This window comes from Erpetoichthys calabaricus, chromosome 4 (assembly GCF_900747795.2).
Source record: "Erpetoichthys calabaricus chromosome 4, fErpCal1.3, whole genome shotgun sequence".
NCBI classification, from domain to species: domain Eukaryota; kingdom Metazoa; phylum Chordata; class Cladistia; order Polypteriformes; family Polypteridae; genus Erpetoichthys; species Erpetoichthys calabaricus.
Window position 1 is genome coordinate 177,334,978 of NC_041397.2, and position 17,802 is coordinate 177,352,779.

General features: G+C 35.7%; 1 protein-coding gene across 1 annotated transcript in view; it reads left to right on the forward strand.

Annotated features, from left to right (window-relative positions):
* The window catches only part of cdc16 (cell division cycle 16 homolog (S. cerevisiae)), a 113,244-nt gene that overhangs the window by 44,383 nt on the left and 51,059 nt on the right, over positions 1–17,802 (forward strand). Inside the window, exons 7-10 of the mRNA XM_028799977.2 lie at positions 1,050–1,144; positions 12,635–12,768; positions 13,731–13,810; positions 17,631–17,680. Of these exons, the coding sequence (XP_028655810.1) occupies positions 1,050–1,144; positions 12,635–12,768; positions 13,731–13,810; positions 17,631–17,680 (359 nt within the window). The remainder of the gene's footprint in view (positions 1–1,049; positions 1,145–12,634; positions 12,769–13,730; positions 13,811–17,630; positions 17,681–17,802) is intronic.

Here is a 17,802-nt window from a genome sequence, read left to right on the forward strand (position 1 = left end):
GTTGCTAGAGAAATGTCATATTTTTTTTTCCTAACCATGCACTTCAGTTAGCAGTTGGGAAAATAGGAGAAGTGATGGATTGATTATGATCATCAGGTGGCTCTATCTACTTAATCATGGTTGATTCCTCTTTTCTGGCCCAATACATGCTTACCTTACTGAAACTGCTATGATTTCTTAGTTTGCAAATATAAGTATATTCTGCAGTACACAGTTCTTTGACAAAGTGGTTAATACCACTTCCTCAAAGCTCCACAGTCATCTTGCCATAGCCCAGCTTAGGCACTCTCACTGTTGTGTTTGTGCATGTTTTCATTTGTGCTTTGGACTTCTCCCACCTCTCAAAGTGTATAGTAATTTTGTTAGTCTAGTCTAAATTGGCAGTTTGGAGTGAGGGCTTGAATTGCCATCCTTCCGGGGTTGGTTGCATTCTTGCTTCCAGTGCTACCATAATAGTTTCAGCCCTTCAAGAGTCTGAATTGAGTAAGTAGATTTGAAAATGTAGAAAGGGCTCAGCTTCCAGTATTATTGACCCCTTCAAATAAGTCCTGTACTTAAGCATATTTTATTTGTTTTTAATACAGTGATTACTATAATTTTTTATTAATTTAGACATAATAAATGAAGCCAGAAGGATATGAAACCCAGGTCTAACATACACTCATGCAGTATAATTTTCAAAATAATTATTATAGAATTTTTAAGTAAACAGTATTTGAAATCATATGTAGCATTACATCTTTTTTAAGTTTAAAACCTCTTCCACTTGGAACAACTAGTAAATCATTTCAAGCATTTTCATAAATTACAGGGATTATTTGAACTTTACCACATTAATTTAGTATGTGTATCTGTCTATTTTTAAGGCTGTGACTCTTTTGTTGTTTTGTGTGCTGGAGTAAGAGATAATAATTTTATAGTGTTAGTTGATTTATGATAAAACTGTACTTTTCCCTGTGTATACTTGCTACTTCTAAAAAGCATAAAACTGTTATATTTGATTTTTCAAATTCTGAATTGATATTTTCTCTCTCTGCATATTTCTTCAGAAAAAGATTTTCTTGGTTCTTTGCCCTTTTCTCAGCAATGTACAGAAGAAGAGCAAGAATTACTCCTGTTCCTATTTGAGAGTAAGCTAAAAAAGGTAAAATAAATAAAGAAATAAATCTGCAAAAGTCACAATCAAATTTAGGATCATTTAAATGGTATATCAAGCCCAGTATTAGTATATTCCTGAGACTTTTTTTTTTTTAATCAAACCCAATGATTTTCTAACTAAAGTCCATGGATGTACTTTGGTTTGGGATGCACAAGAGAATTAACAAACATAATTAAAAAATAAAATAAAAATAATCTCGTTTGTAGCCACTTATGCATGATGTGACCCATCAGTGGGCCATATTTCCAGGTTGTTTATGTATGTCGCAATAAACCCACTAGTCAATTAATAGCAATAATGTTATTTTTACATACTCGGGGGTGTCTTCTTACAAATTATAAATTTCCTGCCTGCTCTATTTCAGTTGTAAAATATGTGATTTGAACACATATATGCGGACACAAGCAGCACATCACGGATGAGAGAATCTACTTTTATCAGAGATCCCATGTATATTGAGCCACGCACAGTGACATGCTTATTATCGTTTGATAGCTGAGTTTCAGAGCATTCTGACAATTTTGTTTATGATTGGACATTGATTCTAAATGTAACAGCTTGTGCAGAAAAGGCATGAAATAAATTGTATGTGTAATTAATGCACAGTCATATACACAGATATGCAAAGTTTCTGTGAGATTAATTGTTCTCATTAATTGTTCGTTTGTTGCTCAGTAAGACTTGAAGTTTGTACTAGGGAAATGTATTCTCAAAAAAAGGAAACATACTGCTGTAGAAGTCCAACAAAAGTTATAGAATGCTAGTGATATGGAATATGAAGACCCTGAATCAGATTCTAATCACTGTTTTGACTTTATTGAGAACTAGCCGTCCCCTGCGGCTCCGCCTGTGTAGTAGTGAAACAGGACAAAAATCAATAAACAAAAAGGTATCACTTGCTAACTGGAGGCAAGGTACACTCCAAAACACAGAGGTAGACCGACTTCACACTCCTGACGTCATGTTTTTCCCTTCCCTCGGCCCACAGCCCCTGTCTCGGATAAGCACAAATACATCGCTCCTGCAAGCAAACTATGATTCTAAGTGAGAAGAGAGAAGTTGCAAAATCAACCGGAATCTTCAAGCAAGTATAAATAAAGTAAAGTGCAAATAAAACCCAATCTAAATCTGTTAAGTAGTTCTCTCGTGAAAAGCAGACAGACAGATGTTGGATGTATTTTTTATATATATATATATATATATATATATATATATATATATATGTATATATAAATATATATAGTGATGATGCATTTGCTGAAGGAATCAATTCAATTCTTGATTTGTAAGTGTTGCTCATAGTATAACTTTGAAGTGTCACAGTATGCAGTTTTATATTTTAAGTGTCAAGAGTTCAAATTCCATACCTGTCTGCTGCACGTTCTCCCAGTGTTTGTTCTGTGAGCAGCACTCTTCTGGTTCTAGTTTCAACTTAGAGCACCTGGCAATGTATCAACTCCCACTGATTGAATTGACCTGTGCTGTAACAGCCTGCCGCTTGCAGTTTTATGTGGGGTTCCCCCTTCTTGGATCCAGTAGCTCTGCAAGATATATACTTGCCTTCTTTAATTGAATTTCACTTAATCACAATATGTGAACTTTCACGGTGGACCCCCTTCGATAGAATGTACTTGTCCTGCATTGCACAGCTGCACAAAGTTTCACGTAGGGACTTTTCAAATGTCATTGAATTATGCTGCCTGAACTTCCATGGTACCCGCTCTTTGGTCAAATGTTCTCACTCAAAGCTGCCACCACTTGTAGTTTCACGTGGGAACCCCTATCTTTCCTTAATTGATCAGACAAAGCATTCCTTTGTTTTCAGTATGCATGTTTTCAAATCGCATGCCAAAAATGTGCTGTTTAGGTTGACTGGACACTTATATTTATTGCCCCTATGTTTCCTTAAGAGGCATTAGCTCTCTGGAAATGTGTTCTTTTCAATTGCGGCGTTTTAATTAACCTGAATTTAAATAATTATTAATAAAAAAGGTATTATCCCCTCCAGCATGCAATAAGACGGTTACAAGATTACACGAGAAGTAAAAAGGATAATCTAGCTCTTTATTGACAGGTTCACGCGGTATTACAAATGGGAAGCTTATGACAGATATATCAAGCATGTGGGAGACTTGACCTACACCATCTGCCATCTTTTGTCGCCACACTGAAAGGATTTTAACCGAACAGAAGACATAATCTTCTGCCCGGCCTCGGACGGAAGACATACTCTTCCGCCCGGCAGCTTCAAAGCGTTGGCCGTAGGTCCATCCTTATATTCTGGTCGCTCCATGTGCAGGCTCTTGGCTCTGGATCCAAACAAGGACAGGAAAGGGCTCAAATCCCACCTTCAAAAGTACAGGAATAGCACAATGCCTACATACAGTTCTCATTCTCCCAACAAGAAAAAGAAGGATGGTGTACTGACAGAAGACAGAAATATACTAGTCTGTCTTTAGGTTGACTATTCAATTGTCCAGTTGTCTTTGGGTCTCTAGTCCTGTGCTTGGCTCGGCAATTCTAAATGTTGATGCCATGCCCCTGTGTACCATACTTGGTCTGCCTGTATGAATGAGTCCATAACAGTGGGCACAGAGAACAGGGACATTAAACTTAACACATATTATAACACCCTAGTGTTTATGGTTTAGGTGTATATATGTGTGACTAGCGATAATGGCAAAAAACCCTTAGGGCACAAGTGGTTAAAGATTGACTTTAAATTACCACGCAAAAATAAAAAATGATGTAGTCGTTCCCTTTGGTTGTATGGGGTAGGGGTGAAAAGGGGTTTGGGTATACTGTGAACAAGTCAGTAGGTGAAATGGCTTTTTGTGTGTGTGTGTGTGTGTGTGTGTCTTGTGTCATTGCTACGTGAGTGGTGTGATACAGTGATTTTCAAGTTTCAAGTTGTGCAGTTACAGCATTAACAGTACTCACCGTTATGCTAACAAACAATACTGGTACTTTAAATTGGAAGAGCACTGCTTAGAAAACTAACATAGGGATAATGTGCAGCAGACATCTTCGGGTGTGATAACTGAATCCATGATGCTTGAACTGTAAATCTACACACTGAGACTCTTTAAAGTTATACTTTTAGAAGTACTTACAAATCAAGTGTAACATTAAGTCCTTCAGCAAATATGTAGTTCCCAATGCAGTCAGATGATCACTCAGGGTCTTCATATTCTGTATCACTAGCATTCTATAAAGTTTCTATTTACATCCTCAACCATATGTTTTCATTTTTGAAGAAGGAGAAGAAGACATTTCCCAAGTACAAACTTCAAGTCTGAAAGATCATCACGCAAATCAATGCAGTCATACAGAAGCTTGCATAATGGTGCATAAAGGCAAGTTGTTGCTAATTAATCATAAGAAAATTAGGACAAAAACAACGTTAGCAAATTTTCTCACATAATGGCAGGAGAATAATATGGTGTAGTATTGAGATATGTTTGCAGCATTTGTCATTACAGTTCATTTGTTGGAACATTTTCTAGATTAAATTATAACCACCATGACAGCAAATGAATGGTTAACAGATGCTGAAACTTTAGTGGATCTCAATGTTTTCCTGGACTTTTATGTTGTGCTGGTATCTCTTGTCCATTGCCAGCTAGGCTTGCAAAAATTTGTATTGCTTTAGTCATCAATAAGTAATTTGTGTATAAAGTGTGCAACAATTTATAGTATAGATGATGTTAAGAAGATAAAACACAGAATTTAATCTTAAAAATTATGCAATGACATTTTCCATCAAACACTAAATACTAAACAAAGAATAAATAATAAGCAATACATACTCAATAAATATTAAACAGCATCATGTTAAAATAATTAACCAGACCATACTTGTAATTGAGCTGACACTAACATTGATTTTAGTGCAAATTGGTAGTGCGTAATAAATTCTAAATTACATGTCAAGTAGATAACTGTTTAAATATTATTTAAATGTATACTGGTGCAGCTTTGAATGCTTTGGTGTTGCTAGTAAAGTATGTTAGCAAGTGACTGCTCACTTCCAAAAATGCTTTTTAACACATAAAAAGAGAAAGAAAGTGTTCACCTTACTTTCATAATTCTGTTGCAGCTTACTATAATTTTCAATCACTCTCAAATCTCCCTGTTCTCTGTTTCTTGCTCCTATGGCGTGGTGGGTAGTAATACTGATTAATGAATCTGTATTATATAAAATGCAAAGTTGACTTAATGACTCACTCATTAACAAAAAGACTTTCATGTTTAGTTACAAAGCTGGAATTTGGCAGAATTGTACATCTGGGGAAGTATGTATTTATTAAGAAAAAGACATTTTGATACTTCGTTATTCATGGGTAAAACAACTCCTACAATAGGAAAACAAAATACAGTACCTGAAATCTAAAAATTAACTGATTTTAATGAAATCTGGTGAAGTTACAGAAAAAAATTGCCGGCCCAATTATTTATTTATTTAATTTGTTGATAATAATACTGTAGTGAGTACATCACATCCATTTTCTGATTAGCATTGAAAGAATCATGGTGAGACATGGGGCTTGCTAGTTTATACAAATGAATTTGACAACAAAAAGAATCTAGATATCATTTTATCTTATTTTCCTGGTACTGTTTTACTCGAGAAAAGGATACATTTTCTATTTGCTTATGTAAGTTTTCCCATAAATACGGAAGTAAGTTGAAAACCCACCCACGTCATTCAAATAGTTTACCGTGATTTTACCTTTCAAGATGTTGCCACTTCCCCACTGGGTGAAAGGCTGTCGTGGAAGGCAAGTGTTGAGGTAGCAAGGACAGCTGGTTTTCTTTTAAAACAGGTGAATTTCATACATATGTGTCTGTAATTGAAAGACACGGCTTAATATTCACTAACTGTCTTGGCTTGTATAATGGACGTATTTAGTAAGTTTTAAGACTTTTTTGTTTTCTGGCTGTACCTGTGCGCCATTAATTCCAATGTATAACGCCAGTGGTGCAGGATATATATTTTACATTTGTAGAGATTGCTGGACTTTGGGGCACAATTTAATATGGCAAACATGTGAAGTGATTATAAGTGATATTTTTTTGTGATTATTGAATAGTTATCTGGAGGAGAAAGGGATAGAGAGACAGCATTTCACATTTTGATAGCAACAAATAATAACCTTGATAAAGGAATCTTTGTAAAAGTAAAAAGGATTTGAAAATGCAGTCAAGTGCAAGCCGGAAGGGGTAGAGACCTATTCACAAAAAAAGAAAAAAATATCATCAATCACTTTTTCCGAACAGAATTTCAAAGTTACAGCAATATGTATTAAATGAATTAAAAACTTACCACCAATTGGTGTTGGCTGTCACTTCTAGTGTTAAGCAAAACCAGGGGTTACTGTATCTGATATTAGATGTATACATGATAAAATAGACAATGGTCTGCAGAAAATGAGGAATTAGCCTGTGAATTGATTTTATAATAACCATGGACAGTTTGTTTTTGATTAGCAATGGAGACAAAACATGTTTTGCATAAGATGCTCACTTTGAGATAATGCTTATTTTTAAAGGTGTTGAATCCATTTAGATGTTAACCTCTGATCTCAAAAATATTAATTCACTGATCTCCTTGCTTGCATGAACTATAGACCAGTGGTGTCACTTTATAATGAGAAACTTTTGCACAGAATGTTGTAGTTTATAATTGGTTGTTATACAGTGATCCCTCCTCGATCACGGGGGCTGCGTTCCAGAACCCCCCGCGAAAGGTGAAAATCTGCGAAGTAGAAACCATATGTTTATATGGTTATTTTTATATTGTCATGCTTGGGTCACAGATTTGCACACAAACACAGGAGGTTGTAAAGAGACAGGAACTTTATTCAAACACTACAAACAAACATTGGTTGCTTCTTCAAAAGCTTAAACATGCTCCATGACAAGACAGAGATGACAGTTCCGTCTCACAATTAAAAGAATGCAAACATATAGGTTCCTTTTCAAAGGAGTGTGCGTCAGGAGCAGAGAATGTCAGAGAGAGAAGCAAACAATGAAAAATCAATAGGTGCTGTTTGTGCTTTTAAGTATGTGAAGCACCACGTGGGAAGCATATCGCGCATCAAAGCAACCACAAGTAAGCCCAGCAAGGAAGGGAGCAATGTGAATGTAGTCTGTTAGCGTTTTTTGAGGAGCGGCCGTATCCTCTAGGGCAGTGGTCCCCAGCCTTTTTGACAGCAAGGACCACTTTATTAGATGCAAATTATTCCACTGACCGGGGGGGTGGGGGGGGGGGGTTGTTGGGGGCAGTTTTATACACAATTTACATAACATTTCTATTATTATTAAGCAGTTCGCATATGTTTGCAACCCGAGATTTTTCTTCTTTTTTTTTGCATATAACAAAGACATATGCTTTGCATTTGCCATTCCAACAGATTGCACATCACAAACATTAACACTGTTATCGTTTTTTTCGTGTCTGCCATTTCTATAGGAGGGTGACAATGAATTAAATTCCAATGGATGTTTTTCAAATGTTGACAAGCAATAAGCAAAAGGTATCACTGAAAACCACAGAAAACAAAAACCGCAAAAAAAAAAAACAGTACGAGGAAAGTTCGAAGAAAGAATTTTTTTTTACAATGTTTCTGTTTGGGGATCGTTGTGCAAACGTGCACATCTGAGCTGCGACCACAGATCTAACTGCTCTGTGGATGATTCATTCAGGCATTTCAAGGTCACTTCGTTGTAATGAAAGCATCTGCTGAATGTACTTCGTAGTAACGCGATTTCTATAGACTCATGTCATATTGGGAAACTATCGGGACCGTAACAATACTTTGTTGTAATACTCTCTCCTCTCTCTGCACCGCTGCAAAGCCCCGTCCGCCAAGCGTTCTGAAAAGTCTGAGTGAGTCTCCGTTGCCGGCAGTTCTCTCGCGGCCCGGCTGTCAGTCGGCTGCGGCCCGGTAGTGGGTCGCGGACCGGTGGTTGGGGACCCCTGCTCTAGGGGTGCGAACAGCCCCCGTGCTCACAATATATTTGAGGAGTTTTATTTAATACATAATACGTGCTCTGATTGGGTAGCTTCTCAGCCATCTGCCAATAGCGTCCCTTGTATGAAATCAACTGGGCAAACCAACTGAGGAAGCATGTACCAGAAATTAAAAGACCCATTGTCCACTGAAACCCATGAACCAGTCAAAAATCCGCGATATATATTTAAATATGCTTACATATAAAATCTGCGATAGAGTGAAGCCGCAAAAGTCGAAGCGCGATATAGCGAGGGATTACTGTAATCTAAAATAAAAGATGAGAGATTGCATAAACCACTATTTTTAATATTCCATTTTCTATTGTAAGTGACTTGCTATGAGGTGTGATTTTGTTTTGTTGTAAAACAGTGTTTTAATGGGTTTTGCTATAAAATATTTTGAACTGAAATTGTGTTAGCTAATAAGTGAGGTAATAACTATGAATTATGCTAAAAATGCTAAAATGTTTGAATCACTATAGATTATAAACCACTTAATTTTGTTTTATTTTTATTGCACATAAATAGGTAATGTTATGGATAATATTATTATCATAATCAAAGTTAATAATCAGTCAAAATGAGCAGAGTCTTCAGAAAGGCAGTCAGAATGTAGACTTTATTGCACAGCATAGAACACAATTGAGCCCTGAGCATTCTGTGAACCCCAAATTTATTGCAATTATTATTACAAAATGCCCCCCCTTCACACCAGTTTACCAGTACATCTTCTCATAACAAATTTCCTTTCCTTTCATTACAGATGCCACAACTAGTTACTCTTAGTGCAGAGGAATTGTGTAAACCTCTGGCACTTTCAGTTACTAGATGCTATAAACTCACTTCAGAGTGAGAAAGTAGCAGGCTGTGATGGCTACCCTGCAGAATTTTATAAAACATTTACAGAAGCTTTAGACAATAAATTTATACCTCAGACTTTTCTCCATGCATTAATTACCATTTCCTAAGAAAAATAAGGACTTATTACAATGTGCATCATATAGCCCTATCTCACTTCTGAATACTAATAAGATACCCTCCAAAGTTCTAGCTAGAAGGGATGAGAAAGTGCTTCCTTCTGTAATATCACAAGAACAAATTGGATTTATTAAAGGCAGACACTTAGCTTCCAATCTTCAACGCCTGTTTAATGTAATATACTCACCCACACAGTCTAACACCCTGGCAATGATATAATCGTTGAATGTAGAAAACTCATTTGATATGGTTGAACGGGACTACCTTTTCATTACATTAGAGAAATTTGGGTTTGGTCTGAACATATGGATAAAACTACTGTATACCAGTTCAGAAGCTTCAGTTTGTATTAACAACATTATTTCAGACTACTTCAAACTAGAAAGTGGTACTAGACAAGGATGCTTCCTGTCACCACTGCTATTTACAGTAACCATTGTGCCACTGGCAGTTCACTTTTGAAATGCTTATGAAATAAAGGGGATTATCAGAGAAGGACTTGAACAGAAAATTTCACTATATACAGATGATATGTTATTATATATATCAGATCTCCAAAATAATGAGCGTGCAGTCCAAACAGCACTAACAGAATTTTAAAAGATTTCTGGACTCAAAATTAATTTGAATAAAAGTGTGCTCTTTCCAATAAACTCTCTAGCAGACAATATTAGATTGGACACCTTCCCTTTTATCATAGGAGATCAGTTTAAAAACCTAGGGGTAAATATCAGTGAACATAAAGCTGTTTATCAACAAAATTTTGCTGTCTGCATGGAAAAACTTAACCAAGACTTGCATAGATGTTGTACCTCACTTTAGCTAGAAGAATTAACACTGTCAAGATTAATACCTTTCCTAAGCTGCTTTTTCTGTTTCAAAACATTCTAATATACATTAACAAATCACTTTTTAAGAAGTTAGATTCAATCATAACCTAATTTATTTGGAATTCAAAACATCCACTCATCCAAAGGGCAACCCTACAAAGACCTAAGGTAGAAGGTGGCATGGCTCTACCTAACTGTTTTATTACTGGGTGGCAAATATACAAGATGTCAAAACCTGCACATTGACATAAATGGATCAACACACATAGACTCCACAGTAAATACGAGTTATCGTCAATATGGTAACAGCCCAATTGTGCTTCATTCACTCAGAATATGGAACCAATGTAGGAAATATTTCAAGGTAGGGAAGCTTTTATCTGTGGCACCTCTGCACGATAACCACCTTTTTCCACTGTCTCAGATGTACAGTTTTTAATGTTGGGCAAACATACAGGATTAAATCACTTAGAGATTTGTACATAAGTAATGTCTTTGCATCCTACGAACAATTACACTCCAAATTTAACTTTCCATCAACACAATTCTTTCATTACCTCCAAATTAGAAACTTTGCTAAACAAAATCTGCCCAATTTTCCTCACCTCCCCCCTACTTTGATTCCGGAATGCATATTGATCAGTCTTGAGGACTCAGACAGCATTTCAGTAATATATAAAAACATTTTAAAGTCCCTTCCTTTCAAAGATCCCAGAGTACAGTGGGAAAAGGTTCTCTCACTCAAAATTTTAGAAAAAGAGTGGAACGTGGCCATGCACGGAATTCACTCTAGCTCCATATGCGCAAAGCATACAATTATTCAACTTAAAATCTTTTATTGAGCACATTTGTCTCGTTTAAAATTATCCAAAATGTTTCCAGAGCAAAATCCAACCTTCGAACGTTGCAATCGAGCTCCAGCATCTCTGGGCCATATGTTTTGGGCATGTACCAAATTTACATTATTCTGGACCAAAATCTTTAAATGCCTATCAGATAGCCTTAGTGTCACAATCTCTTCTAATCCATTAACAGCTATGTTTGGTGTAATTACAGGTGGGTTTAAAGTGGAGTAGGACAAACTGTAATTGCCTTTACTTCACTATTGGCACATAGACTTATCTTTCTCAATTGGAAAAATCCTAATCCACCTCTTTTAAGTCAGTGTTATATACTATTTGAAATTGGAAAAAATCAAATTCTCTCTTGGAGGATCTGCAAAACTTTTTTTAAAACCTGGCAGGATCTAATCAATTAACATTTTAGAATAAGCATTTCAATTGGGGGACATACTGTTAAAGTTTTACTCTGTCTGTTGGCCTAGCTCTTTTTCTCATATGTGGGGGTTGATTTGAACTAATTCCTTGTATGGAATGTTACTTGCTTTTAATAAATTAATAAAATGTAAAAAAAAAAAAAAGTTTGATGGCCTTTTGGATAATCTGTTCTTACAATTAAGTTGGGATCAGGAGGACCCACATGTGAAAAACAGACTGCCTAATTAATAATTCAATTAATGGTTTCTTGGTTGCATTAGCATCCCTCTAAGGTTAACATATTGTAATAGGCAAATGTGCCAGTAAGCGGCAGCATGCAACTTCACTGGTAAGCTGCGAACAGCCATGACACAGTGCTTCATGGCTGCTTGAAAGAAGGGAGCCTTTAACAATTTATTTCTTTTAGGTAACTAATGTGTTCTGTTGTAACTTTATTTATTATAATTAAGATATATAAAGAAGCATTGGCATGTGAACTTAAATGCTTATCTAAAATATATATATTTGCATGCTAATGTAAAATCATGCAAACATAGACAGCGGCAGCGTTAAGTAGTGGTGCGCAGCGAGACAGTTGTCTGACTTACCGGCACAGAGGACAAGCTATTGCTCACTTCACAGGCATGTGTAGGGAAAAGTCCCTAACCTTCAATAATCAACTCTTAAGCCCCAATGTTGTTCAGACTAAGTGTCATAGTGCATTTTATTTTAACTTTAATGCCCAAACTATTGATGAGTTGTAATATATATATAAATGCCATTTAAGTGCTTGTGCGTTTATTCTCTGGCTTGAGAGCTTTCCTAGTACTCACACAGGCAAAGGCCCTGCATGTAGTTTGTTTAGTCTTCTGTCAGTTTGAAGCTCAGCACCTGCGTTCTCAAAACAAAATCTGCCTGCTTGCTTCTTCAAAGAGTATAACATCCTTGACTCACAGAAGTTCACAACAAAGCAAGTGAAAAGGCAGGCAGGCAGGCCGGGGCCCATCTACTAAAATAAATGGTGTCCTTTTAAAAGCTGCCTTAGGCCTAGACTTTTCATAGCTAATAGCACTAAAACTAAGAATAAAGCATATTGATCCTTAATCGAAATTTTCAACACTAGTCTTTGAATTGTGAGAGGACAATGGATTAACAAGAGGAAATCCACAGATACATGTGATGAACATGCAAATTCCACGCGGGGAGCACCTGCAAGGAGAATCGTGGTCCCCTTATTGCAAGGCAGATCTATGAATATATTTGTGCGTTGTTTGTATTATTTATCTTTTAATTGTACATTGTTTTAATTGTGGTGACATTGTGAGTTATAAAAATTGAATAAATTGCAATCTTGAAGTTACAGGTTTTTTTTTTTTTTTTTTGCTTGTGTTAGTACAACAAACCAAGTGAAATTGTGATTCCAGAAGCAATTGATGGCCTTCAGGACAACTTGGACGTAGTCGTTTCTTTAGCAGAAAGGCATTATTATAACTGTGATTTTAAGAAGTGTTATAAATTAACATCCATGTAAGTGATTTCTTCTCCTATTTACATTTAGGATGTTTGGCTAGAGAGTCTTTCTTTAGGATTCTTTTAGTAACAAAATTGCTTTTTGACAATATATGTTTTAGAGCTAAAAAAAGATAATTTTGATTGTTCAACAAATAACTGTACTGTTGAGTCAGTAAATTGTACCAAAATAAAGATGGATAGTCTCAAAATTTAAATGATTTATTAAATTTTTATCAGAAATTTTTATTTCCAAGATTTTAATCTTTAAATGAATATATAATATCAATTGGTTTTAATCTGTCAATTTACTGTATGTTTACCTGAAGCTAAATCATTTCCATATTTCTGTGCTTTTTTTTGTTGTTTACATACATAAAAGACTTGTTTAATTAAAGGAGTACTTCAACCCAAAATATTTTTTAAATGTTATTTATCCCATGTGGCTTGTAGTCATGTCTGAAAAAAAATGAATGAATTTCATAGCAGAACTAACAAAGTTTATGCTTAAATGTTAAGTGGGTAGTGACCAACAATGAACACAACATCAAGTAATATCAAAACATCCATGAAAATAATCTGTTACTCGTGACTCATACTCCACATGAAGCCATCCAGTCGTATACTCAAGGCATGCAAAATGCATGCATTTTTAGCCAAAATGTTGTTAAAATTAGTCTCCTCCAGTAAGACTAAAGTACCTTACAACCTGGAAACCCTTTCAAACCGGGACACATTTTGAACTGGAGACATAAGCTCTTGGTCAGTGATTCAGCATTTCAAATGAATTATTTTAGTTTTAGGAGCTAAAGGAGTTATGAGTTAACTCAGAAGTTAACTATTAATTATATTGAATTTTCAGGTATTTTATGTAGGATAATGTGTTTTCTTCATGTATACTTGTTTTCACAAAGTACTTGTAGTAAATTCATATTTTGTAAGCCAGCTAATTATACAATTTTCTTTTTGTGTTTTTTTAGGGTAATAGAAAAAGACCCTTTTCATGCATATTGTCTACCTGTTTACATAGGAACACTAGTTGAGTTAAGCAAAGCAAATGGTAAGTGAACTAACTGTGTTGCTGCTTTTTCCCATTGTTGGGTTTTTTAGACATGTAAGGCAGTAACTGCTCAAAGAAAAGGTGGATTACTATATTTGATATTAATTAGTAATATTAGCTATGTAGTTTTTGTTTTAGCAAGTCTGTCAACTTGAAAGTGTCATGTTTTACTCTGAGTATTAGCATATTGATATAAAATATGTAAATGCTGACAAGAATTAATATTATAAACAAGGTTTTCCCATAATCTGGGAGATGAAAATGTACTTAAAATTGCACACTTTTATTCTTTCTGTGACGCTACTTTCATTTTCATTTATCAGCCTTACATTCTCATTGCGACTACTGTCCAGTACTACTAGGACAGTGCTACAAGTATAGGCATCAGACAAATTTCACTAGGTAGTACCCAGGTGTATATTACCACAGTGATCATTAATACATGTTTTTAGAAAGCGATAGTTAAAAATAATAAATGTTAAGGTTAATGTATTTTGATGGATTCACATGAGCAGAATTTTGCCACAGTGCTGGTTCACAAACAAAGCTTTCCTGAGCTTGCTTGATGAACAGACACAGTCTAGTTTAATCTTAATCGTTGTGATTCTATAAAAGTCATATCATTGTTTCAGTACTAATATTTATTAACCCCAATGACATTTTGAAGTGTGTTTAATTTCAGTGTTAAGTTTAAGTTGTCAGGAAATATTTTCAAAGTATATTTTACTTATTTCTTTGAAACATTCTTGTGTTTAAATATTTGCGATACTAATCATATTGTTATGACCAGTCTGGCAGGTTAGGCAAATGAAGTATTGCAGTGAGCTCGGGAATGGGGAGTTTGCAGAGAGGAGAAAAGTGGTAGAAGCACGAGAGTATGGTAGATAAAGGCTGAGAACCTGCCTTAGAGGAGTTATAAAGCTTTTGACCTACAGAAAAAGATTTTGCTGGAATGCAATACTGGAACTGCAGGAGCGTAACAGTGCAGTGTGCAAGATCAGCATGTGTGAGTACAAGAAGAAATGGCACGCACAAATACGAGAAAAGATGGAAAGAGGGAAGGATTGGGGTGGTTCAGGTCCTTAACATTGACACAAGAGACAGACTGTACATGAAAATTTGATTAGTGAATAAGATGTTTCACCAGTGATTTCAATACCCTGCACATGTACCAATGTTGTTCTTCCCTGCCTGGTTGTGGTTGTTAAAACATTTAAAATAATTAGATGCACCACTGTTGTAACTACAGTTGGTGTTCAGTTTTGTCAGTTCCTTTTCTAGTTGGAAAAACATTTTACATTTTGTGTAAAATAAAAAGTAATCTTTTATTTGCTTCAGTATCGTTTTGGTAACGGTACGGAGTTTCCAGACTTCACTTTATATTTTACATTTTAAACTAGCAGAGCATCAGTGGCAGATAGTAAAGTATGATAGTACCACCAAGATGGGTGATTGAACTGTCAACAGAACCAGCAGTATCTCCTCATTTTGAGTTTCAGCTTTATTTTTCATATGTAACAAAACAAATTCCAATTGTTTGCCTACATCTTCTACATTCTTGCAGGTTTATAAATTAAAGACACAGTTAGGTTTCCCATTTCAAATGTTTGTGCAAAGCACCATATTTAATACTATATGATTCCTTGCTCATTGCATTATTTTTAACAGTCATTTCTGCTACTTATATTGTGTGATATTAATCCCCATCCCAGGAAAAATCATAACATACTTTCTTCTGTTTTTCAAAATATTTTCATTGCCAAAAATTAAATTCTCAGTTTTCTTGCTAGAACTCTTAATTTCTTTGTCATCTTTCCCCAGTCCCACTAGTTCATTTTATACTTTCATTAACATCATATTCTTTTGCATTTTTAACAAGTCACTTTGTGCAGTCATATTGTTAAATATCTTCATTAACACTGTCCAATTATGTTCATTGGCTGAAAAGCAAACCTTTAAGAAGTGCTTCATCTAGTACAATGTAGCCACAGTTTAATTCCATAATGCTTTGGTTGGCTCTTGTGCAAAAGTTCTTGTGTATCTAGGAGCCTCACATGAAAGGTTTGTATGTCTTTCACTGTAATATATACAGTCCTATGAATAAGTTTGGGAACCCCTCTTAATTCTTTGGATTTTTATTTATCATTGGCTGAACTTTCAAAGTAGCAACTTCCTTTTAATATATGACATGCCATATGGAAACAGTAGTATTTCAGCAGTGACATTAAGTTTATTGGATTAACAGAAAATATGCAATATGCATCATAACAATTAGACAGGTACATACATTTGGGCACAACAGAGATATTATGTCAATACTTAGTTGAGCCTCCTTTTGCAAACATAAGAGCCCCTAGACACCTCCTATAGCCTTTGATGAGTGTCTGGATACTGGATGGAGGTATTTTTGACCATTCTTCCATACAAAATCTCTCCAGTTCAGTTAAATTTGATGGCTGCCGAGCATTGCCAGCCTGCTTCAAATCATCCCATAGATTTTCGATGATATTCAAGTCAGGGGACTGTGACGGCCATTCCAGAACATTGTACTTCTCCCTCTGCATGAATGCCTTTGTAGATTTCCAACTATTGGGTCATTGTCTTGTTGGAATATCCAACCCCTGCATAACTTCAACTTTGTGACTGATGCTTGAACGTTATCCTGAAGAATTTGTTGATATTGGGTTGAATTCATCCGACCCTCGACCCAGTCTCTGAACTAGCCACACAGTCCCACAGCATGATGGAACCTCCACCAAATTTGACAGTAGGTAGCAGGTGTTTTTCTTGGAATGCGCGTGTTGTTCTTCTGCCATGACAAAGCGCTTTTTGTTGTGACCAGACAACTCAATTTTTGTCTCATCAGTCCAAAGCACTTTGTTCCAAAATGAATCTGGCTTGTCTAAATGAGCATTTGCATATAACAAGCGATTCTGTTTGTGGCGTAAGTATAGAAAGGGCTTCTTTCTCATCACCCTGCCATATAGATGTTCTTTGTGCAAATTGCGCTGAATTGTAGAACGATGCAGCAAGATGTTCTTGCACGTCTTTGGAGGTGATCTGTGGGTTGTCTGTAACCATTCTCACAATCCTGCGCATATGACACTCCTGTATTTTTCTTGACCTGCCAGACCTGGCTTTAACAGCAACTGTGCCTGTGGCCTTCCATTTCCTGATTACATTTCTTACAGTTGAAACTGACAGTTTAAACCTCCGAGATAGCTTTTTGTCGCCTTCCCCTAAACCGTGATACTGAACAATCTTTGTTTTCAGATCTTTTGAGAGTTTCTTTGAGGATCTCATGCTGTCACTCTTCAGAGGAGAGTCAATGGGAAGCACAACTTGCAATTGACCACCTTAAATACCTTTTCTCATGATTGGACACACCTGTCTATGAAGTTCAAGGCTTAATGAGCTAATCCAACCAATTTGGTGTTGCAGGTAATCAGTATTGAGCAGTTACATGCATTCAAATCAGCAAAATTACAAGGGGACCCAAGTTTTTACACAGCCAGTTTTTCACATTTGATTTCATTTCATACAACTAAATACTGCTTCACTAAAAATCTTTGTTCGGAAAACACCCCAATATTCAGAGGTTCCTAGGAAATGAAAAACATACCACTGTTATCTTTTTTTGTTGGAAGTAAATTATTATGCAGGCTGAGAGGAGTTCCCAAACTTTTTCATATGACTGTATAACTTGTAATATTTCATAAATTTCATCAGTAGTTTACAAATTTGGAAGCAGAACTAAAAGTAGTACATTTTATTACATCAAAATTTTTAATCTGAAAAATAATTTTGTTTTCTCTTTCAGAACTGTTTTACCTTTCTCATAAATTAGTGGACCTGTACCCTAATAGTCCGGTAAAGTATACTTTTGTTGGACAGAACTTTGTTTTTCCTTTATGTCTAAACTAGTCTTTACTTGCACCAGTTTTTGTTGTAGTGAGCAAAACACATTTTAGAGTTCACTCTTTATGATATAA